Here is a 25993-nt window from a genome sequence, read left to right as displayed (position 1 = left end):
AATTCCCAAAAGTAATGAATGCAGCTGAGTGCTCTTTCCGTTTAGGAAGAAAATTTAAGTTTAACATCTGCTCTCCTTATATTTGATCACCTCTAGAGAAAACCAAAAACAAAGATACATTGAATTCATTAAAAAATGAATTTAAATAAAAAATGTTTTATTTATTAATAAAACATATTTTATTTAATTTTTTAATTTATTGATATATGTAATATGTAGTGCTGGCCTAGGCATGGCTGGAATTATGGAGATATGTGATTGATTATATTTTTATATGTAATTTCACAGTGATATTTAAATAGGACCATAACTCCAAATAGTTCTATACTTTGGCCAGCAATAAATATTACAAATAACAAACCATTAATAAAGTGAAACATTTGCATTGTTTGAAAACTTTAATTTCTCAATGCAAAAGAGGCCTCAAAAACATATTTTCCCTCTTTTACACCTACTTGGGCATGATTTTGAGACTTTATTAACGCTTTTTGGGTTCTATTATTTTCTATGGGCTGCGGATGGAAAACGCACCATTGTAAACTGTTGATAAGAGTAATGGCTCAACAGAAAAGAGCATTTTGTTCAGATAACTCCCAGTAGTGCATTGCTGATTGCTGTTCTCGAGATGATTTTATTTTTTCACTATTATGTTCCTTTAAAGAGACATGGTACCCCTATGATAAATCACTTGAAAGTGATGCAGGATAACTGTAAAAACCTGAAAATATCATCTGAACATCTCTATGTAAATAGGAAAGATATTTCACCTAACAATTTTTTCAGCTCACCTGAGTAAGTGCTCTGTGAGCAGTTATATGTGAGCTGTTGTCCAGCTGCAAGTTGGAAAAAAAACAACAAACAATAGCCAATCAGCTTCAGCAGTGCTTAATAGTAAACTTTCTTAAACTGAAAAGGAAAATAACATGACAGTGCCTGTACATGCAGATGCACACTCCCTCGCGAAGCAGCCAATCAGAATGCTGGTACTAGCATTCTGATTGGCTGCTTAAAATCTCTTTCCAGTGGGGTGTGAATAATTAGGAAATTATAAATAAAGGGGTCTTTCAGTCATGAAGTATAAAAAACTTAATGCTGGAAGTTCCTTTATTTTTCAATGAGGTGACGTTTTCTTCTTTTAGCCAACAGCTGTGCAGACCAATTGGCATTATGCTATCACATTAAATTACCTTTAGGGGTTAAAATATTTACCCCTAGTACACTGGAGAGCCGCTCTAATCCCAAGAATCCTTTAGTGCAGGTCCTGGGATCCACCTCGCTAAGCCTGCTATTAGCGTGGACGGGCTCTATGCAGAAGGCTAGGAATCAGCACAGCTCTCCAGCGTACTAGAACAATAACGTTACAAGTGATTTTTTTCACCTGTAGCAAAGGAACATTTACATTTGTTTAATGAAACAAATGTAAATATTTCACGAATATACTTGATCTAGCATGCCTTCATCAACACACATTTCAAGTAGAGATCCATACTATGTTATTCTGTTCTGAGAAACAGTCACTATAATTTTTCACCTGGGACTCATTTTTACCTTGTAAATTTTTTCATGACCCCTATTTTTATAATATAGTCAAAAAAAAACAACATGTCAGAGTATACAGTTTTATTTTGTTCTTTATACATCAATATACCTCACAGATGAGTGGATTATTAGCAATAATAAGTACATTCAGAATACAGAATAAAAGTTACTCAGACACTCACATACTCATTCACACATTCACCCACAAACTCATACATACACACTCACAACACACATACACACACTCACTGATACATACGCTCACTCAAACATACATAGAACACACACACTCACAGACACATATATACATCCACACACATACATATATATATATATATATATATATATACACACACACATGGTTACAACACACACTCAATATACAAATATATACACATACACACACACACACATACATATACCATACACACACTCACTGATACATACGCTCACTCAAACATACAAACAACACACACACTCACAGACACATATATACATCCACACACATACATATATATATATATATATATATATATATATATATATACACACACACATGGTTACAACACACACTCAATATACAAATATATACACATACACACACACACACATACATATACCATACACACACTCACTGATACATACGCTCACTCAAACATACAAACAACACACACACTCACAGACACATATATACATCCACACATATACATACAGTATATATATATATATACACACATGGTTACAACACACACTCAATATACAAATATATTCATATACACACAGCCAGTGTGTCACATATTAATTTACCTTTATAAACAAGATTGTATGAAGAGTTAGAAGACATTTAGCCAAACAAACATACATTTGAAAAACTATTGGAGGTTAACAGTAACCTCATATTGTTAGTAATTTCAACTTAACCTACCATTGTACTAGGGACCCTTCATGCCCTACGGTCTCCCTTTGCACAGTACATTATCATAACATTTTTAAGCACAACTCTATATACATCCAGTAAAACCCAACATTATGCAACACACCTTAAATAGCAAACCCCTGGTATGAATGCAAGATTTAATAGTGTGAAGTTAATGCTGAACTGTCTCCACCTACAGATCAAAATCCACATAAAAAGAAAAGAAGATTTAAGAACCCAGGTAATGGTACATAAAAATTTAAAAATAGTTGAAAATTCAAACTACACATTGTTTAAAAAAAAAATAAACACAATAAATACTTTTGACTCAGGTCACCAAAAGGCATCATTGCCTGCAGAGCTTTCCAGTAGCCTGTAAACAAATGTGTGTGAATTCCTCATGTATCCGCTCTGCATTGGTAACAAGCATGCTTTAAGAGGATTCAGTGGTATCTTTAATAATATTGAACATAGCAAAGAAGGTAAATATTGAGTTTATTTTGAATATCAAATTATGCTTTAAAATGTCATTTTATATGTTGTTTTTATGTCACTTAAAGGGCCATAATACCCAAATGTTTAAACACTTGAAAGTGATGCAGCATAGCTGTAAAAAGCTGATTAGAAAATATCACCTGAACATCTCTATGTAAAAAAGAAAGATATTTTACCTCAAAAGTTCCTCAGTAGCCACCTCCCATTGTAAAGGATTTCTAAGCAGCATATTAGTATGTTTGTCCCGGGACATCTGAAGGGACTAGCATCGTGCACTCTCATATTATTTCACCAATCAGGTAAAGGAAGCTTACTATGAAATCTCATGAGAGTTAAGTCAAATCTCATGAGATCACAGTAAGAGTTCATGACCTCAGCACTGCTGATGCTGATTGGCTGCTGTTCATTTCTTCATTTTTTTTAAATTTGTTTACCTGCAGCTGGGAGCAGCTGAGTATAACTTTTTACACAGAACTTACTCTGCTGAGCTGAGGAGATTGTGAGGTAAAATATCTTCCTTTTTTACATATAGATGCTCAGGTGATATTTTCCTGTCAGCTTTTTACAGTTATACTGCATCAGTTTCAAGTGATTTAGCATATGAGTATTATGTCCCTTTAATGCAGTATTGTCTAAAAATATGACTTATATTATGTGTTTAATAGATACCTAGGTAGACACCTAGAGAGAATGCTGCTATCTAGTGCTCTTGCAAATGGATAACATTCTTGCAAAACTGCTGCCATATAGTGCTCCAGAAATGGGCTGGCTCCTAAGCATACGTCCCTGTTTTTCAACAAACGACACCAAGAGAATGAAGACAAATTGATAATAGAAAAAAAAATAGAAAGTTGTTTAAAACTGCATGCTCTATCTGTATCCCAAAGGAAAATCTAATATCCCTTTAATTAAAGTGGCTTTAGGGAAATTAGGAAGCAGGCATTCAAACTGGATGATGTCCTTTCAATCACCGAGACTGACACTTTTATAGCTTAATTAACAAAAGCTTACAGAAAGATAATTAAAACTGAAATATCTACAAAGCATTTTTTTTTAGCATGGATGCAGAATCTTGTAAAATAGAGTGACTATAATAGTTCTTCCTTGCATATCTGGATTGGTAAGAATTATGGATATTTTAGTCATTTGACTACTATAGGACATTATTTTAAAGGTATTTGTGGGCTATTTTATGTTTTCTATAGTCCTGAGCTCATAGCATAAATACAGAGAGGCTGATGAATCTAGACAGATCAAATAAAGGGACATAATACTCAGATGCTAAATCAGTTGAAAGTGATGCAGCATAACTGTAAAAAGCTAACAGGAAAAAATCACCAGAGAATCTCTATGTAAAAAAGGAAGTTATTTTACCTCACAATTTCCTCAGCTCACCAGAGTAAGTGCTGCATACATATTTATTTTTCAGTTACTGTCCAGCTGCAGGTAACAAAAAAAAAAGAAGGAAGAAATGAACAGCAGCCAACCGGCATCAGCAGTGCTGAGGTCATTAACTCTTTTACTGTGATCTCATGATATTTCACTTAACACTCATGAGACTTCATAGATGTGTGCATGAAGCACGCTTCCTTGCCAGTCCCGGGACAAGCATACTGATTTGCTGCTTAAAGCTCTTTACAGTGGGGTGTGAATAATTAGATCATTTTGAGGTAAAATGTCTTCCCTTTTTTACATAGAGATGTTCAGGTGATATTTTCTAGTCAGATTTTTACAGCTATGATGTATCAGTTTCAAGTGTTTAAACATTTGGGTATCATGGTCCTTTAATGAATGTAGTTTTTGTCTCACTTCCATGTTATATATACTCACCATTAAAAATATTGCCCCAACACAGAAATAAACACTCTATCTATCTATCTATCTATCTATCTATCTATCTATCTATCTATCTATCTAGTCCTGGGTAGGAATGCACAATGGAAAATCAATACCAGGGTATACAGGCAAATATTCATATAATACTCCATGACCTTTAACTGCATACTGGAAGTCTGTTGGCCAGTACCTAAGATGGTGGTGACCAGTGGCTGCTATTTATGAACAAAGGGAATCCCCTATAACAACATTACGGTTGCCAAACAGCAAACTTCTAGTTAAAGGGCCAGTCAACGTTCAAATTAATGTTACATAAATCTGGACTATGCCTATTGACATCTGCAACAGAAAAAAAGGATATTAAAAGATATTAAAAGATTTAATCCCTGAAACCGGTACTTACCTTACCTTCTTTGCCAGACTCTTCTGTGTCACAGTCTTATCACAGAGCAATCGGTTGTCCAGCTGAACTGCTTGTAGTGCGCTCCTGCGCTGGGTAAAGTTTCCCACAGCTTTACCCAGCGCATGAGTGCACTACCTGTAGTTCAACTGCACAGCCTGGTGCTCTGCGATTAGACAGTGCACCTGTGGAACACTGTTGAAGAAACCAGAAGAGCAGTAAAGGCTGGCGAGGAAGGTAAGGTAAGTACAGGTTTGGGGGTTAATCTTTAAAATCCTCTTTCTTTTGCAGGTGTCGCTAGGTTAATGTTACACAAGTCTCAACATTGTGCAGAATTATGTAACATTAATTTGAACGTTGACTGGCCCTTTAAGCTGCCACCATGTGATCTACTAGAGAAAATTAGTTTATTTCATGAAAAAATGGAATTCGGAGAGAACTTTTGGATTAACATTTTTTTGGTAGTTGAATTACATAAAGGGACACTGAACCCAAATGTTTTATTTCGTGATTCAGATAGAGCCTGAAATTTTAAGCAGCTTTCTAATTTACTCCTATTATCAATTTTTCTTCATTCTCTTGGTATCTTTATTTGAAATGCAAGAATGTAAGTTTAAATGCCGGACCATTTTTGGTGAACAACCTGGGTTGTCCTTGCTGATTGGTGGATAATTTCATCCACCAATAAAAAATTGCTGGCCAGAGTTGATAATAGGAGTAAATAGGAGTAAATTAGAAAGTTGCTTAAAATTGCATGCTCTAAGTCACAAAAGAAAAAAATTGGGTTCAGTGTCTAAGTTTTTTAACTAATATATGATTAAGTAAAACATAAAAAAAAAAAATATATGTTTACCTGATAAATGTATTTCTTTACGGATATGGTGAGTCCACGGAATCATCAATTACTGTTGGGAATATCATTCCTGGCCAGCAGGAAGAGGCAAAGAGCACCACAGGAAAGCTGTTAATTATCACTTCCCTTCCCACAATCCCCAATCATTCGACTGAAGGTAAATGGAAAAAAGGAAATAACACAAGGTGTAGAGGTTTAAAATAACTGTCTTAAAATAAAGTGCGGGCCGTGGACTCACCGTATCCAGAAATAAAGAAATTTATCATGTAAGCATAAATTTTGTTTTCTTTCCTAAGATATGGTGAGTCAACGGAATCATCAATTACTGTTGGGAACCAATGCCCAAGCTAGAGGACACAGATGATTAGGGAGGGAGAAGACAGGTAACCTAAACAGAAGGCACCACCACTTGAAGAACCTTTCTCCCAAACAAAAAAAACCTCGGCTGAGGCAAAAGTATCAAATTTGTAAAATCTGATAAAGATATTTACGTGATATCTTATGGTAAATCTTTCTCGTAACAGGCTTGCAAGCCTGAATCATGGTCTCAATTACCGACGCTCAAAAACCACACTGAGACAACATCTCTACTAGGTCTGCATACCAGATTCTGCGGAGTCACGCAGGGGCTATGAGAATCACTGACGCACTCTCCTGCTTGATACAAGCAATAACTCGTGGAAGGAGAGCAAATGGAGGAAACAGGTATGTCAACCTGAAATTCCAAGGGACCGCCAGAGCATCTATCAGATCTGCCTGTGGATCCCTTGACCTCGAACCGTACCTCGGGAGCTTGGCATTCTGCTGAGACACCCTCAAATCCAGCTCCGACCATCCCCTATTTGAGGGTCAGGCTGGAGAACACCTCTGGATGGAGCTCCCACTCCCCGGGAAGAAAAGTCTGTCTGCTCAGAAATTCCGCTTCCTGGTTGTCCACACCTGGAATGTGGATGGCAGATAGACAACAATTGTGGGCTTCCGCCCACTGAACAATCCAAGTCACCTCCTACATCGCAAAGGAACTCTGAGTTCCTCCCTGGTGGTTAATGTAACCATTGAGGTGATATTGTCCAACTGGAACCAAGCTATCAGAGCATTGAAAATCACTCTCAACTTCAAGATGAGAAAGAGGAGAGCAGATACTTCCAATTTACTAATCCCTGTGTCTTAAACAAGTCCTAGACTGCTTCCCAGGCCAGCAGGCTGGTGTCCATGGTCACATCACCCAGGAAAGACTCCAGATGCACGCGCCCTAAGACAGATACTCCATTTTATGGAGAATAACAAAGGGAATAATGTCCATGGTAATCATCAGACCAATTCTCTCTATACATAGAGTCACTTGAAAAGTGAAGGAAAAAACAACTGCAGCTAAATCCAAACTCCCAACCTTCTGGTTGCAAGATGGTTAAGCTATCTACCGGACCACTAGAGCTTGCTGTTGGCCGGACAGTAAAATTAAAAGGCCAGTATGTTAACTACTCTCCCAAATCGTCTTGCAGAGAGAGGAAAAGGAATAAATCCTTGATTATCTGATCTCAGTTAGAAATCTTCTCCTAGATAGAGAATCTATTAAAGTCCCCAAATAAATCACCCTCGTAGACAGAACAAGGGAATTTTCCAGATTTATTTCCCATCCATGGGAAAGTATATTTGACAAGATCTCTGGCAAAGAGAGTTTGCTCAAATGAAGGATGACATATGAACTATATAAAATCCAGAAAAGCACTTCAATATCTTAAGACTTAAAGGTCTTTCTAGGATGACAAAACTCAGAAACTTGAGAAGATCTCAGGAGAACAATAAATACACATCCTTCAGGTCAATGTTCGTTATAAACAGGCCCTCTTGAACCAAAGGAGAATGGATAATACTTTGAAGGGCAGAACCAGACTGGGACTGGAACTATCACTCCCAGAGAGAAAGATCCTGAATCCAGTTCAAGAATGCCTCCCGTCATTACCTAGATTGCAGATACTCTAGAAGGAGAAATCTGCCCCTGGGAGGAAATCTTAGATTGAACTAAAATTGGTTGGATTACATAAAGAGGAAAAAGAAAAACTTTCCTTTTGTCTTATTCTCTTGATGAGTGGTAGAACAACCTATTTTCGTAAAGTCAGAGGATAAGTCTGCCAGGCCAAGTCCAAACATCCTTAGAAAGAAAACGCCAGAAGCGTGGATTTGGAGGAAACATAAAGTATTGAATCTGCAACTGCAGAATTATAAAGTCTAGGCTGTACCACTAAGTCACAAGTAGGCTTCTCAGCTGACCAAGATCAAAGCCACAATGCCCGCGGGTTAACACCGCAAGTCTAATAAGACAAGGCAATTGCTCTAAAATAACAATTAAACCTCCCGCTTCTTATCCATGGGATCCGTAAAGGAGCAGCTATCCTCCATAGGGATCAAAGTACTCTGTGCCATAGTAGCAAATTATACTAGGGCACAGAACATCTAAATTGAGTCAGTATTGTAACAGGAAAAATTCCTACACAGACGGGAGACAGGGAGAAAGGTATCCCTAGCTTCCCCTATTCCTGTGAAAATATCCACAGCACGTTTATAAACACTTCCTCATAAGAAGGAACATCATAGAATGATAAAGTGTACCTAACTTCCAAGGGTTGACAACGACAGGCTTATCAATGTCGTCCAAGTAGATAAAACCTCCTTTAACAGTACACAAGGTGTGTAAGCATACATCAGAAAGAATACCACTTCAGCATCAGACAAAGGAATTATACTGTCCGCATCAGAGATTTTACCCTCAAAAACTACCAGCGAATCCTCCTTACCTGACTTAGGAGAGAGAGCGATCTGAGTAGCAGAAGCAGAAATATTACTATCTGAAAACTTTAATGTCCTCTTGCATTTTCCCTGTAGGTAAGGAAAAAAACAGATAAAGCCACATATACCGCAGAGGATACCTGAGCTGCAAAATCTGTAGGCAAATACACTCCACCAGAAGATTGAGAGGAACCACAGGACACTGCATGTGACGCCAGTGAAGCTTGGTACGCTTAAGGAGAAAGCTGCGGCATTGCCTGAATAGCATCATCCTAAGAGACATTGGGCTCAAAGATTAACAATTTATCAAATTTGTGCCACAGAGCAAACCAGGCATTAGAAAAACCACAGAGATACCCATGTCCTGTTAATATATATATATACCTGTCAGGAAAGGTATGAGTGACACCTGTATGTTGTATCTCCTAAAAACTCAAGAGACATCATCCTAAATACATAGAAACAGGATTCTGTTGCAATTAAAACATGAATAACAACAGACTTAAGCCCTCATAGGCTGGTAAAAGCACAACAGACATAACCCCTCATAGGCTTGTAATACTATAGACTGGAGGTTAACCCCAAACTTTTATATAAAAATAATCTTATTAAATTTAAAGTAATGCAAAATGACAGTGGCAATTTATATAAATATAGCTCTTTCTGAGGAGTGCAAATTCACAATTACAAGAGTTGCGTGACTTGCAGCAACCGTGGGCTATGAGTCTAGGGTCTTAGCAACGACGACAGGGATAATTACTCCATACTTTGACTCTAATTCCTGTCCGATAGAAGAACATAGCACCGCTATGAACCTCTAGCATTTTCCCCCAGAGAAGCCGCACTGTCAACACATCGCTCCGTTCTAACAGAGAGAAAGGGGGAGTGGCAAACGACCGGCTCAGAAAGAGAGCCGAAAATGGCGCTTCCCCACCAAAGAGAAAAGGAAGGAGGCGGGACTTACTCTCAAGGATCTGCACACAAGTGAGGACAGAAATGAAGGGCGCAGCATACTAACCCCGCGCTTCATTCTGTCATTCAAAGAGTCACCAACACTCAGAACACAGAGCGCTGAAAAGTGCAAGTAAAAAATAAATACATTTACAAAGGAAGAACCAAAATTGCGCCGCTCATCGCATTCTTAAAAGAGCGCGCTCTCCATAGAGATTTTAATCCCTTAGAGATAGCATCAAGTCTCTGACTCCAGAAACAGGATTAAGAATATCCTTATCACATAGGAACAGGTTTCTTTGGAAAACATGAAGCTAACAAGTCCACACTGCATTAGATTCACCCAGAAATCATAAGTTGCAATTAACCCCTAATGAGCCAAAATAAATCCATAATCAGGGAATACTCTATAAAGTATTAACCCCTAGACTCCTGGTCACCAGTGCATGCGTCCTGCCTAAAATATCCTTTCCAAGGATATATACATGTCCCAGAATATTGCAGTCTAATTCTCTGAAGTGCAAGTCCCCAAAATATAGAAGACTGAGCACTTACCTGCATCTAGCCGTCCGGCAGGGGGACAACCTAACCAGCGTGAGAGGATGCCACTCCTTACAGAGGCCTGTAGAAAAAAGAAAGAACAGAGTAAACCTACTCAGGCTTTCTATACCAGGGCAGCATAATGTAGAAAAACGCAGCAAGGCCCACCTTATAAGTTCCTAACTGCTTTATAGCTACTACTGCCCTACTGAAGAGACTAACGTGGAGTACAGCTAGACCCAGCTTGACAGGAAAGATCAGAGCAACCCTGCTAAGGCTTTCAAAATAAAACATTTTTTGATTGAAGTCAAATAATCCAATTTTTATTCAGACACCAAAACTTCACCTCCTCCTTGCACCGAAGGAATGATTAGGGTTTGTGGGAAGGGAAGTGATACTTAACAGTTTTGCTGTGGTGCTCTTTTGCCTCCTCCTGCTGGCCAGAAGTGATATTCCCCACAGTAATTGATGATTCCGTGGACTCAACGTATCTTAGGAAAGAAAATAGAATTAATGAAAATGTTATTAACTGCTGCAACCAGAGGTATAATGGAAGTAAAACAAAAATCAAACTTTCATGAGTCAGACAGAGCATTAAATAAAAATAAAATCTTTTCACTGTACTTCTATTATAAAATGTACTTTGTTTTCTTGGTATCCTTTGTTCAAGAGCGTACCTCAGGAATGTACACGTGTCTTCAGCACTATATGACAGAAGTATTTGTAGCATACATTGTGACAAACAATGCTACTATGTGGTGCATATGGGTCATAATTCAAATAGAACATATCATTTTAAACAACTTTCCAATTTAGTTCTATTTTCAAATTTGCTTGTTCTGTTTGTATCCTCTATTCAAGTAGCTGCAAAGCACTAGGAGCTAGCTGAATTAGGTCAGCCAATGACAAGAGGCATATACGTGCAGCCACCTCCTATTAGGGCATTGCTCTTCCTGTGCCTACCTAGTTATGCTTTTCAGCAAAGGATACCAAGAGAACAAAGCAAATTAGATAATGCAAGTACATTGGAAAGTTGTTTAAAAGCATTCTCTATCTGAATTGTTAAAGAAAAATGTTGGTTTTCGTGTCCCTTTGAAGACATATGCGCATACTCTTCAACAAAGAATCATAAGAGAAGGTGAATTTCATAATAAGAGTAAACTAGAACGTTTTTGATATCACGCTCGATCTCAATCATGAAAGTTTTATTTTGACTTGCTTGACCCTTTACGGTTACTTGAACCAAAAATATTATCTATATGTAGGAGCCATAAAAGCCGACTAGGGTGATTTTGAAAATAGGATTTAACATGAGCTGTTTGATATTCCATTCATCATTTATTTCATATACATATTAGATAATATTGAATAATATAAGATAGATAATTATTATTACACTTTATATTTAAAGTGATGCCAAATTTCATAGCCCTAGAGATAAACGTGATGTATACTTGCCATAAAAAGCTTTTTCTGAACAAAGCACTGTTCTTGTCACCTTTCCAGTAGAAGCAGCAATAATCAATATGAAGATATTTAGGAATGCCTGGTTAATAAGTAATGCTGTTCCTATAACCATATGACTGTTTGTTTATATCAAATTAGTTTCTCCTGCACTATAGGTATGATAAATCTATACACAGACACTGATCACATGGAAAGCACATATATTCTATCATGCATGAAAAAGAACAATAACTAGACATTAGAGGGATATTAAACACCTCTTCCTTTTATGTGAAATTTGTGCTTTTGTACCACGCTCCCTAGAGTGGCCAAACAGTAAAATCTATAACCTAGCTTTTCAAAATGATGCAGATTTTTTGAAACCAGCTAAATGATTTGCTTTTTGGCCTCTCTAGGAAACGATAATTTAATGTTAACGTATTTTAGCTGCTCTAATTTATAACTAACTAATATTATTTATCTGCCTAGGTAGGCTCATATGCTAATTTCTAAGCACTTGAAGGCCACCTCTTTTCTCAGTGTATTTTGATAGTTTTTCACAGCTAGACAGTGCTAGTTCACGTGTGTCATATAGATAACATTGTGCTCACTCCCATGGAGATATTTATGAGTCAGCGCTGATTGGCGCAGTCTGCAGAGGCTTAGATACAAGGTAATTACAGAGGTAAAACGTGTATTATTATAACAGTGTTGGTTATGCAAAACTGGGAAACGGGTAAAAAATATCTTTTTAAACAATAAACATTTTTAAGTAGACTGTCCCTTTAATTCTAATGGTGACAGCCTAATGTAGTATTTCCCCCCCCCCCCACTTAACCACAAATAGCAGCTACCTACAATTTTAAGTAATTTAGTAATGTATATATATTTTTAACGCCCAAGCACTTTATTGAAATAAATTAATATTCTGATATGATGATCATATTTAATTTGAGTATTAATTAATTAATTTTTTATCATATTTAATTTGAGTATTGTGCAACATGTTGCGGTCTGCTAGCCACAATTCTGGGCGAAGATGTCCACCCTTGTCCCTCCAGCCATTAGTAAATGTAACCCATATTATCATTTAGGTCTTTTATATGCCTCATGCATGTAATCAGACCTAACCTTTCTATATTTCATCAAATGTAGTGAGTTAGCTATATATATATATCATATTATCACTAATATATTTGGCATCAGATTTTCTATGACATGATTTTTAAACAATTTAATACACTCTTCCAGGAAAATTGATTTTTGGGTACTAACTAAAGGAGAGAAATATGTAGGGTAAACCATCCCTTTAATAGTTTTTCTTAATAACATCAGTAGCATTGTTAATACACATTTTTCAAAATTGTTCTACTTTTGTTCGCTGAATACAGAATAAAAAACAACAACTAAATTACACAATTCCAGTCCTTAAGGGCTCATACAATTTGGGGTTTTGAGACTAAGCAACAGATTACCAAACATATTATCTAACAGTAACAATCTCGAAAATCAGGACAATTAATTCAGCTTGGGTGCTTAGGACAGGCACCAATAATCTAGGACACTGGTTTTCAATCCTGTTCTCAGGCCTCCCTAACAGGCCAGATTTTCAGGATTACCTTTGGGTGAGAAAAGGTAAAATAAACATATTAACTAATCAGCTGATTATTTCACCTGTGCTCTATATCTTCAAAATCAGGCCTGTTAGGGAGGCAGGGGACAGGTTTGAAGACTAGTGATCTAGGACAATGCTTATAACACTTATAGGAACAGTAGCAGATGTAAATTAACCCCACAAACAATCATAATGGATGACAACAGCCTGCCATGTACTTAAAGGGGTTAAGGTCAATTGATCTTTCTGTTTTCTGCAAATCAAATAAAAAGTAGCAGTGTGTGAACAGCACAAGCAGGATATTCAGGAAAATGAAGGCATCGCTGATTTGGAGCATTTGCTTATTATTAATACAAAGCCCCATAACAAATTGTAGCAGTAACAAGCATTCATCAAGCTAATTTTGTTTTGGAAGGCAAATAAAATTTTACTTTAACACCAATTCAGCAAATCATCCAATTAATGTTACACAACTAGATCATCATAGAAAATTCAAATATAATGACAATTTGAGTAAAAATTACAAGAGAAGAAAAAATGGAAATGTGAACACAAATTCTATAGAACTCCCATAATGCACAGCATAATACCACTAATGTATTGCATACATTTCTGATACCTGCATTGAAAAAGATTGAAGTCAGTTTGCTTTGCTAAACAATGGTATAACTGCCATATCAATTAAAGTGACATCAAAACCATTTTTTTCCCTTCCTGATTCAGATAGAGCATACCAGACTTTTTTTTATCTTTCCATCAGACTTGTATTAGCTGAATTGCTTAGTTCTCATTGAATCCTTGTTGAAAAGTATAACTAGATAGGCTCAGGAGATAGCTGCTGATTAGTAGCTGCACATTTATGCCTCTTGTCATTGGCTTAATGGTGTGTTCAGCTAGCTCCCAGTGGTGCATTGCTCTTCCTTTAAAGGGCCAGTAAACCTAGGAAATAATGTTATATAATTCTGCACATAGTGCAGAATTATATAACATTAGCTTAGCTCCAGATTTAAAAAGTGAAAAGTTAAAAAGATATCACACAAAGAAAACAGAACGCCACTCTTGGTTCTACTGAGCGGGTCTGTTTTCTTCTGCTAAGCGCATAGTGGGCACGCTGTCTAATCACAGTGCGCCTGATCGCGCTATTAAAATCAATGTAGCTCGCTCGTGCTCTGGACTGGTAGCAGGAACGAGCTACATTGATTTTAATAGCGTGATCGGGCCGGCTGTGATTAGACAGCAGCATGCCCAGATGCGCTTAGCAGAAGAAAACAGACTTATATAACATTATTTTCTAGGTTTACTGGCCCTTTAACAAAGGATACAAAGATAATGAAGCAAAACTGATAATAGAAGTAAATTGGAAAGTTGTTTAAAAATGTATGCTCTATCATGGAGAGAGAAAAAAATTATGTTTCATGTCCCTTTAAAGCACCAGCAATCGTGTGAATAAAATACTGATAACATTGTTAAAAAAAAACCTATAAATGAAAAGACGTAATCTACCATATTACCTGTTTACGTGCAATAACACTCTGCTTTATTATACCTTGAAAAATGAATTCATGAATTTCTCTCATCTTTGCACACTATGTACAATAACAATATAATAATAAAACTATTTAAAAGATCATTTTGATGACATCACTCAAGTATACAGTATCTGCATGAAAAATAAGTGATCTGGAGTTTAAAATAAACCCTAGGAGATATTGCGGGTTCGGTTCTAGACCACCACAATAAAGCGAACATAGCAATAAAGTGAGTCACGCTATTTTTTTTTGTTTCCCGGTGCATGTAAAAGTTATATTCCCATTATACTTTACTGTGCAATAGCATTATGTGTTAAAAACAATGAACATACCTTAATTAAAAAATACTTTATTGCTAAAAAAATGTTTACCATCATCTGAGACTTCAGTGAGTCATAATCATTTTGCTGGTGGTGTGTATATATGAGTATTCATGTGTATTTATGAGTTTATATGTGTATATATGTGTATTTATGTGTTTATATGTGAATATATATGAGTATTCATGTGTATTTATGAGTTTATATGTGTATATATGTGTATTTATGTGTATTAATGTGTACAGCAAGAACAGGTGCACTCTCACAAACACTTCGTCAGGTGCCAGGGTGCTAGAGTAGGTTTAGGTATAGCGAATAGAAAACAGCACTCTCTGGACTTAAAAGCAAATCAAACACTTTATTCGGTAACGTTTCGGGGAATGCTCCCCTTCATCAGACCAACAATGTACAAGTGAAGCAAACATTTATACACATACAAGACCCTCCCCCAGTGAAAAAAACGCCCAAAATTTTTTTTGACTACACTCGCCACCAGGTTAGCAATGCCTTCTTCACGTACCTGTACGGCAGTGTCACTGTACACGGCCATGTTATATTTATATTGCTACATATGTACGTCTTGTGTAATACTATTTGACACTGCTATATTTATTTATTCAACTTCAACTTCAATGCGTGTTTCCTATACCTCTGAATACAGCCCCTTGATGATGTGCTCCGTTTATGCTATAAATATGCTATTTATGTGATTACATTTATGTTCTTTATATAACTTTACATCCAGATTGCATATACCAGTTGCTTCTGATTACAGCTGGATTACATATACCAATGTTTCATTGATTGCTAATTGGTATCACTATTGCTATTAACTTGACTAATTGACTATGGGGATTTGCTTTGTTCTGTTTTGTTATGTTAATTGGTTGCCATGGCAATTAAATTGGGCTGTTTTTTCACTGGGGGAGGGTCTTGTATGTGTATAAATGTTTGCTTCACTTGTACATTGTTGGTCTGATGAAGGGGAGCATTCCATGAAACGTTATTGAATAAAGTGTTTGATTTGCTGTTAAGTCCAGAGAGTGCTGTTTTCTATTCGCTGTATTAATGTGTATATATGTGTATTTGTGTGCATTTATGCGTTTATATGTGTATTTATGTGTGTATTCATGTGTATATATAAATATGTATGTGTATTTATGTGTTTATATGTGTATATATGTGTAAATATATGTGTATTCATGTGTATTTATAAGTGTATTTATGTGTTTATATGTGTGTATACAGTATATATGAGTATTCATGTATATTTATGTGTTTATATGCGTATACATGTGCATTCATGTGCATTTATGTGTTTATATGTTGGAAAAATGGTGCAGATAGACATGCACAAACAGGGTTGCCATAAACCTTCATTTTGTAAAACGAGCAATATCTGCGAAGTGCAATAAAACAAGGTATGCCTGTACATTGTTAAAACAAAAATAGAATTGTGCATTCAGCCTATATGAAACCTCCCTACAATACACAATATAAAAGGGAGCTCTGGAAAGCCATAATGTGTCATACAGTCAATAGCTATAGAACAGCTATTTTGGTCAGTTTTATCAGCTTTCTAATGTACCCCCCACCTACATCACTTATTTCTCACACAGATAAATCCTGTAATGTTTTGTTTTATTTTAATGTATGATTTTAAACTCCAGTGCCCTTAAGAATAAGATTACATATAATGTTGTTCATTCAGCTATTGCACATATTTTTATGGTGACACTTTTGGGGTCTTACCTTTTTCACTAACACTTTCACTTTCAATCTCAACATCATCGCAGCTCGTGTATTCTGGCGTAGTTGCTAATTCCTCTTCTGAACTGCTTAAAGAAACCTGCCGCATTTTACCTCCTTTTTTTGTTTTATGAGGCTTTGGTGGTGGCGGCCGTACAGACTCAGATTGGTCTGAACTAAGTGAATCGTTTCTTAGCATGGTTTCCATTTTTTCCCTTTTTGTTTTCCTAACTGCAGAACTTGGGTCCAAGTGGTGCTGTTTACGTAAAGAATCTGTGCGCCTCATATCTGGTCTATCATTTGGAATAGGGCTCCTTCTAGGTGTTGGGGGGCTATGATTTGAGGTCCTTTGTCGACTAGGACTTGGCCCCTGTAAATCTCTAGTTCTTTCTATAGAATAAGAGCGTTGGCTCTCCATGGCTGCTCTGCGTTCTGATGCAGACCTTTGCCTTGATGGTCGTTCCATCCTTAACATGGATATCCGTGACTCCTCTAACTCTGTATGAGCAAGAGACACATCACTATGCCTCCTTTCATGTCGAGCTCTAGACACCTCAGCATGAATGCGCATTTGCTCTTCATACGGCTGTGGTTTAACTGGATATCTGGCCAAATTAGGGTCACTTCTGTACCTTGCTTGGTATTCCTCCTCTCGCCTTTGCCTTTCATATTCATCCCTATCTTGAACATCCTCCTCATCTAAAGAATATTCATTAGAACGCCGCCGGCTTCTCCGATAATCATCATGTTCAACATCATCATAAAGCTGAGGCCCGCGTTGTGATCGCCTGTCCGCGTAATCTGATGGCGATCTTGGCATTGCGCTGTCTGATGGAGCATACTGTGAATGTTCTCCTATATCGTCCCTTGTGTCGTACCTTTGATTCTGGTCTCTTGATATTGATGGACTTCTTTTTCTGTGGAAAAAATGAAAATACCAATTATTATAACTAATAACACTATTCAAGCTAGAGAAAAGAAGGATTTACAGCTATAATTCATATGATTCATCCAAGATTTGGTTAATATATTTGTTGCACTTACAGTCAGGTAATCACATTATTAGCATATGTTACCTACATTATTTAGTGGTCACATATGAAATATAATGTGATATTAAATTATAAGAAAATATCTACAAAACAGTTAAAATTTGTTGTTTCAAAACTTAATAAGCTCAATGATTACATTTCACACTTCAGGTTTATCCATTTACTTTGTTCATATGTCTATAGTTGCTATAAAAATATATTAAAGGGACACCGAACCCAAATGTTTTCTTTCGTGATTCAGATAGAGCATGCAATTTTAAGCAACTTTCTATTTCACTCCTATTATAAATTTTTCTTCGTTCTTTTGCTATCTTTATTTGAAAAAGGAGGCATCTAAGCTAAGGAGCGACCCAATTTTTTATTCAGACCCTGGACAACACTTGTTTATTGGTGGGTGAATTTAGCCACCAATCAGCAAGAAAAACCCAGGTTGTTCACCAAAAAATGGGCCGGCATCTAAACTTACATTCTTGCTTTTCAAATAAAGATACCAAGAGAATGAAGAAAATTTGATAATATGAGTAAATTAGAAAGTTGCTTAAAATTGCATGCTCTATCTGAATCACGAAAGAAAAAATTTGGGTTCAGTGTCCCTTTAATATATTGAAGATGGTGACATTAATATTTATACGAAGATGGTGTTTATGTGTACCTCAAAAAATACATATCAGTCTAATAAAATATACTCTTAACACATTGACTCTCTGTCAGCCAAAAGGTTAATATTAAAATCCTTTGACACACAGCAAAACTCAACCTAATTGGTTTAATTTATTTATAACACCATGTACAAAACTGAGGTTGCCACATGTTCCATAGAAAGGACAACAATTAAATTCTGTAATCTAGGTTTTTATTTGATTTTCAACATTCTGAAAGCATAGGTTGCAGATTTTGCTTTGTGGTTACCCTTGAAGAGTGGATAAAGCAAAAAAAAAAAAAAAAAAAAAAGTAAGGGGTATTTAGGGGTCAATTTATCAAAGGCTTTGCAAGCCTTTTGGCCCATGCTGTATTTAACAAGCCACTGCTTCCCTAGCTTTTCGCCACCTCTTAATTTGCGAAATTCAATCTCCCTGGTCTTTTCCGACCTGGGAGAGTGACAGCACCTGCCCGCGTGCGATTGGCAGTTCGCGGGCAGGATTGCACGCGAACACAAAATCGCGCTCGTGTGCAATGCTGAATTCTGCCTAGGGAATTCAGCCCGCCAGAGGCGAGCTACAGCGGACAGGGGCGCGTATATGCGCCCCTGCTTGATAAATCGCACTTAGTATCCCTTCAAAATCAATGTGACACTTCTTTTTACTTTTCAAAGTATTATAACATCATATGAACCATCAACATAATTTTGAACAGGTTGGTATACAGCTTCATATCAAATTGAGTTAGAAACTTCTTAGCAGACTCTGGGGACTCCTCCTCTCCCTTAGGAACACTGTGCATGCGCTTCCCCAAGCAAACGACTATAGATAGTAATGGTTCAGGAACGATGCCCTCTTACTCAGAGTAGCATTAGCAACTGCATAACCAAGGGCTAGATGGGGGCTCTAGAGTTGTAAAGTAAGTTTACTTTAAATTATTTATGAACAAAATATGTATGTTTTAAAAAATTCCCTGTAATGTTATATTTAATGCATTGCTCAAACGCTTATTTAAATAATGGCCACTAATAACTAGGAATAAAGGAATAACTGTATTAAAGAACATCAGATTTGTGCGAAGTGCTGTAATTATAAATGGAATGATACATTCTATGCACATTGATTATCATACAAGATGATCTGCATCCCTCACAAAGACATATTTTATAGCAATGTATGATCATCTTTGCCATTGCACAGCTGGAGGCCATGGGTAACCTGGTTGAAAACCACTAGTATGATACAGCCCTACATGTTCGTTCAAATCCAACAATTATGCTGTTTGCACAAATATCAACTAGAATGTTTGAAACATGGCAAAGCACAACTCTACTCAGACCAAATCACATCCCAACCAATCAGAAATGTCCTGTTAAAATACTGTATGTGAGTCTGGGCGTTTTTTGCTTTTTTTCTATTCTACATCATTCCAATCCAATAGAAGAGCCTTTAACTGAATAAGCATAACTGTTCATATAATGTTAAGGATATATCAGGAAACTATAATAAATATGTGTATCACAGGCATTTCAAGGGGGTTCCTCAAGCATTCATGGAACGCAAATATTCAAGGTCAAAGGAAATGGAAAGCATTACCATTAATGGATTCAATATTGATATAGACGGTTTAATATAGTTGACTGCAGGTTTTTACACTTAGCCAATAAAATCAATTAATGGCCTGTGCAATTAATAATTTCATATAATATTGAGTAGTTTGTAACGTGCATACACTTCATTGCAATCATAAATGAACATGCTGATGACGGATTTTAATTTAAGTATAAGTTTTATAATTTAAAAAGACATAAAAGTGCAAAAAGAAAATTTTCTACAATGTTACTTCAGCAATTCTAATCCAAAACTGAACAGCTTGTGATTGGTGCTTTGTAGATGACTGATTATGGGCTCCATTTAAAAAGCTGTGAATGCAGCTGTGGAGCCCCTTCCAATAGTTAAAAAGCAGCAGTTATCAGACCTTAGCTTCTTAACCTACTATGACAACTCTTAACTGGGTGATTGACAGCCCCTGCTCACATGCAAGAGCAGGGTTTAGCGTTGCACCATCAGAGACTGATGCAATGATAAATGCGGGCACCGTGATGCCATGTGGAGATGTATGCTCTAATCTGCCTAGGGCTTTGGTAAATCTAATCCTATGTCTTTGACCTATTTGGGTTAAACACATAAATATATGAAAGCAATAGTTCAATAAGTAAATGCTCTAACAAATAAAAGCATTTTCTTAATCCACTTTTATGTCCATTAAAATTGTAATTTTTAGGGACATGAAATATAAATATTTTTTTTTTTTTTTTTTTTTTTTTTAAATATTTTTTATTAAGGGTAATGAAATATACAACATACAGGTTACTCAGTGAAACTGATACATATACAGTAATCAACATATCCGTCTCTAGGCATAATAAACCGATTCGGGAGCAACCTCTCAGCTACCCTCTCTTTTTGTCCCCTCCAGGATTGCTCAGGCCACTTTTGGACCTTCAAATACACCATAAGTTAACTGAGGGGTTTTTCACTCTATAGACCACTTTTGGGCCTATATTTAATACACAAACACATTAATGAGTGAGGGGGCGGTGTAGAAAAGATATTACTGAGTTATTGCCACACTGAATAAAGCGGCGGTGCATTGTACTAGGACTCAGAGGGGGGTAAAGGGGAAGATTTCTTCTCTAGTAAAGTGAGTCGGAGTTCAAAAGAAATGACAACATATAAATAACTAGCTAGGTAGATAGCAAAAAAGTTCACATTCATTGCATTAGGATGCACATATTTCTCAAGTCTATAAGTCAGTTAAAGCGTTAAGAGGAAGTTCGCTGATTAGTGATCTTATATTAGCTGAGCAAATCACCAAGCTTTGTAGCGTACATGACAATCATCCTCAACAAGATATAAATGCCTCATGCTGTTCTATGGATAAATAACATTAACATAGCAATTATTAAGCCTCTAAACAATAACAAATATCAGGGATAAAAGTAACACACATTGTTAGGCGCTGAAGCAGGTACACAATTATCATTAGATCATTAGATCTCCACCAGCCCTAGACATACCCTATGTAGCAGAGGGGGTCAGTCACGCAAATTGAGGGGAAAGCTCATACGCTGCTGCAATAGGCGGCTCCTCATGGTTTGGCACAAATTAATTTGATTGCATTGGATGTCCCCTACTGCTATCTTTCTATAAAATGTGTGGGCGTGATATAGTAAAACAAATATACACCTATTGGCAATTCTCTTCCAACTATACAGTGGGATTCAGTACTAAAACCTAACATACATTTAATATTGAGCTGTGGGGAGTTTACACTCGTATGATCTGCAATACATTTGTATTTCCCCTCCTATATTTTAATGTCTAGGACCAGGACCCACCTCCTTAGTAGTGTATTTCACGATTAGACATTGCCGTCTAATAACAAACAGATAGTTAGATCCTTCATTAAATGCTTAGTGCTTAGAAAATATGTGGTTTTCCATTAATCCTAACAGACAGATATGGTGCATTAACATTATATGGCTATGTACATATGCCTAGTTGTGTAAGGTAAAAGCAGAAGTGAGGTACCGCCCTGGAAAAAACAGCACACAATAATAAAGGATGGTAACTGGATCTAAATGTATAACTATGTCCACAGAGCAAATAACACCCCTCTATGAGGTAATATAGACTGGGATAATTAGAAAGTTATATTCTCAATGTCCCCTTCAGAGATTTGCATACATGCGCCCCAAGTCCTACATCTTTAATAGTGCCTTTAGGGAAAGCCTCAGGCCCAAAGGCCGTCATTCATATTCTTTAATATCCAGGGTATATTTTAAACAGGACCATTATTCAGCCACTGGGCAGAGCATACAAATTGGAATAGTTGCAGACTCAACCTAACCCCAACTAATTTCTACAGTAATAAATAAACAAAACTCTTAGTGACATAATAACATGTGCAAACTGTAGGTAGTGTAGTAATACAAGTTAATCTAGCATGGGTGTCGTGGATTAGTCTAAGCTCACATCAACAGTCATTCAGAGGCCCATAGGTCCTGCCTGCAGCGTCCGATCAGCCTGTCTGCATGCGGGAAAAGCTATCTGCCTCCAGGCAAGGCCAAACAATGCAGAGATCACTAGGGGAATATAGGTAAGGAGACCAGTACATCCGAGGTCTCAGGCAGCGTTCCCCGCCGAGAGGCCACCAGAAGCTCATAAGTGTAGTGACCGGGGGAAGTGTGTTTAATAAGTTGTGAGCGCTGCAGAGTTCCACCATTCCCTTCTCCGTGTGCGAGTGATCAGGTTTAATTTCCTCCCGATTACAATGATCACCTGGGGCTGCAGAGGATGGATAAGAGTCCACTCTGGAGAGCACCCCCGTCAATACCAGCAGAGTAGGGCGCGTCTGGGGATTAGTAGGCGATGCGATACACTGAGCCACTCTTACTCCGCCATCTTCCTCCGTGTTTGTATTGTAGTGCGTTCGCGCCTCTTGCATTGTGACCAGGAAGGTGTCGAGTCTCTCACACAGCCGCCTCCCATGGTCTTCCAGCAGTTTTCTAATATCGGTGTACAGCATTTGGGTCTCCATGCCGGGCTGTGGCACACAATCCCCCAAGATGGCGCCTCAGAATGTGGCAGACATCTCCGCTTCCACTTGTCAGGTTAATACTAAGCAAGCAGTCCTCAGATTATGCTCAGTCGTCTTCTTACACTGTTGCCTGTTAGACACAACACTTGTGTTCGGGATTTATATGCTTAATAGGGCTATTTTATTAACTGCATACCCGGAGCTCTCAGACTATGCGGCCATCTTGGTTGCTGGGCTACTCCGCCCCCCCAAATATAAATATTTTAATTCATAATTTAGATAGAGAATAAAATTTACTTTTATTAGTTAATTTTATTCATTCTCTTGATATCCTTTGTTGAAAAGCATACCTAAAAATGTTTAATAAAAGCATATATTTTAGATCACTGGCAGGAGCTTGGAGCTAGCTGCTGATTGGTGGCTGTACATATATAACTCTTATCATTGGCTTACCGATGTGTTCAGCTAGCTACCAGTAGTGCATTGCTGCTTCTTCAAAAAAAAAAAAAAGAGAATGATAATAGTTGAAAATTGGAAAGTTTTTAATAAGCGTTTGCTCTATCTGAATCATGAAAGAAAAATTGTTTCTTGTCCCTTCAAGAAGAATTTTAAACTTTTTATTAAATCAAAAATGGTTGTAATAACAAGTAAACTGGGAGTACAAAAATGTTAAGATTTTTTTTGTTAAGGGGACAGTCTGCAAAGGCTTAGATACAAGGTAATCACAGAGATTAAAAGTATATTAATATAACTGTGTTGGTTGTGCAAAACAGGGGAATGGGTAATAAATGGATTATCTATCTTTTTAAACAATAACAATTTTGGAGGAGACTGTCCCTTTAAGTAGGATATATTTGAAAAGCCCAAACATGCTAAAAATCTAACTAGATTGGAGACTGTCTAATGCAAGGTTTACTGGATGTTTTGGGTTTTCCAGTGGAATAACCGCAATAGGCACTTTACACATAAATTGTAATAAAATGAAATGCAGGTAACAAATTGAGTAATATTATTATAGACATCATTAATAATTATTATCCCTGTCTCTGAAACACCAATTTATTATTCAGGGCTATAAGAAACATAATGAAACCACATTAAAGACAAAATGCAACACAAATAAATATATTGGTACAAAGGAAGTCAAGAGTCCTGCCTATGGAAGTTTTCTATCTAGATGGTGACTAAGATTGGAATAAATGAAACAATAGGTAATTGCTTGTTGGAGAGTGGTCCAATCAAACAGCAGGTTGTATGTAGGAGAGGTATCAGCATCAGCCCATTCGGATTAATTCCAAGAGGATATTACAAAATTATGGGACTAAGAAATGGCTACTTGTGAATGACTATTGGTAGCTAGATACGGAAGATGTCACAGTTTCTTACTAGTTATGTTAAAAGAAAAGTTACAAATGACAAAGATATTAATGTCAATTTTGGACTGACATATATGGCTTGTACTTGGCATCAGAGAACCTTTAAGAAATATATGAGAAGCTATAAGGACACATACTGGCTATGCTGAAAATGAAAGTTAAAGTAAAGTTTAATATGTTTCTGGTGCCTTTGTGTAAAATAGTTTGAGTTTAATTATACTTTGCTGGCTATTACATAGATCATCACAATAAGCATTAATGTGTCAATATTCAAGTACTGTTCAACTAATTTGGTGGATGTTTTTTTTTCCCAACCTCAAGATTAGCTATCCTATCTTCAGTCATTAAACATAGTTTCTTAGTAATAACAGATGTTATTGTCATAATTGGCTGATGCCAATCGTGGATTATGGAGATGTAGTATATGCACCTGCACCGCAAACTCACCTTAATAAACTTAATACATTGTATAACTCGTTCTGCCGCTTTGTACTACAATGTAACTACAGGACCCACCATTGTGACATGCTAAAAGAACTAAACTGGCTGTTGCTGGAATCCAGACGCACCCGCCATCTTTCCTGCCTTGTGTTTAAAAGCTTTTCTGGGAAGCTCCCACCCTACCTGAGCAGAATGCTCTCACCGGTTATTCCCACCTCCTATAACCTCCGATCCAGTATCAGCACATTATTTAGCTTGCCTCAATACAAAAAGAAAGCAGCTCGATCCTCCTTTTCCTACAGAGCACCACAATTATGGAACGACCTCCCGCACACTTTCAAACCTTCCCCATGCCTAATATCCTTTAAGAGATCCCTCTCTACATATCTCAAAACAGAATGCACCTGTCATTGTTAATTATATATTTCCTACCTGTTCTATGTTAAATTTTTGTGCATATATCGTGTATTATTATTGTTTTTGTATTTTATTGTACCCATTGTATCAATGCAATGTTTTGTGTACCCAGGACATACTTGAAAACGAGAGAAATCTCAATGTATCTTTCCTGGTAGAATATTTTATAAATAAATAATAATACTTAGATCTGAAAAAATGCATTATACGGAAATGGGAATACATATAAAACATTATATCCAAAAGTCATACTTATATTTATTTTTAAGGAAAGTAAAATCTAATTAATTTTCAAACTGTTCAGAATAACAGTCACTGACTTTTATAAATCCCACTATGATAAACTTAAACCAAAACAAGTATATTCCAATCAATTAGAACAGGTATGCCAACTGCCCCATACGTTTTCATAAAGTTTTCAAAGTTAAGGCCACTCCTATTCATTAAAAATCCATTAGAAAACTCAGTCACATTATGGTTTTCAAGAAGC

At 36.8% G+C, this 25993-nt stretch overlaps 1 protein-coding gene across 4 annotated transcripts in view; it reads right to left on the bottom strand.

Moving 5' to 3' along the window:
• The window catches only part of RIMS2 (regulating synaptic membrane exocytosis 2), a 1281054-nt gene that overhangs the window by 680462 nt on the left and 574599 nt on the right, over positions 1-25993 (bottom strand). For all 4 annotated transcript variants that reach the window (XM_053715268.1, XM_053715269.1, XM_053715270.1 and 1 more), the window contains one exon: positions 16980-17893. In XM_053715268.1, coding sequence (XP_053571243.1) covers positions 16980-17893 — 914 coding nt within the window. The remainder of the gene's footprint in view (positions 1-16979; positions 17894-25993) is intronic.

Source organism: Bombina bombina, chromosome 5 (assembly GCF_027579735.1).
Source record: "Bombina bombina isolate aBomBom1 chromosome 5, aBomBom1.pri, whole genome shotgun sequence".
NCBI classification, from domain to species: Eukaryota; Metazoa; Chordata; class Amphibia; order Anura; family Bombinatoridae; genus Bombina; species Bombina bombina.
The sequence above is the reverse complement of the archived record's forward strand: the minus strand, read 5'-3'. Positions and strand labels throughout refer to the sequence as shown.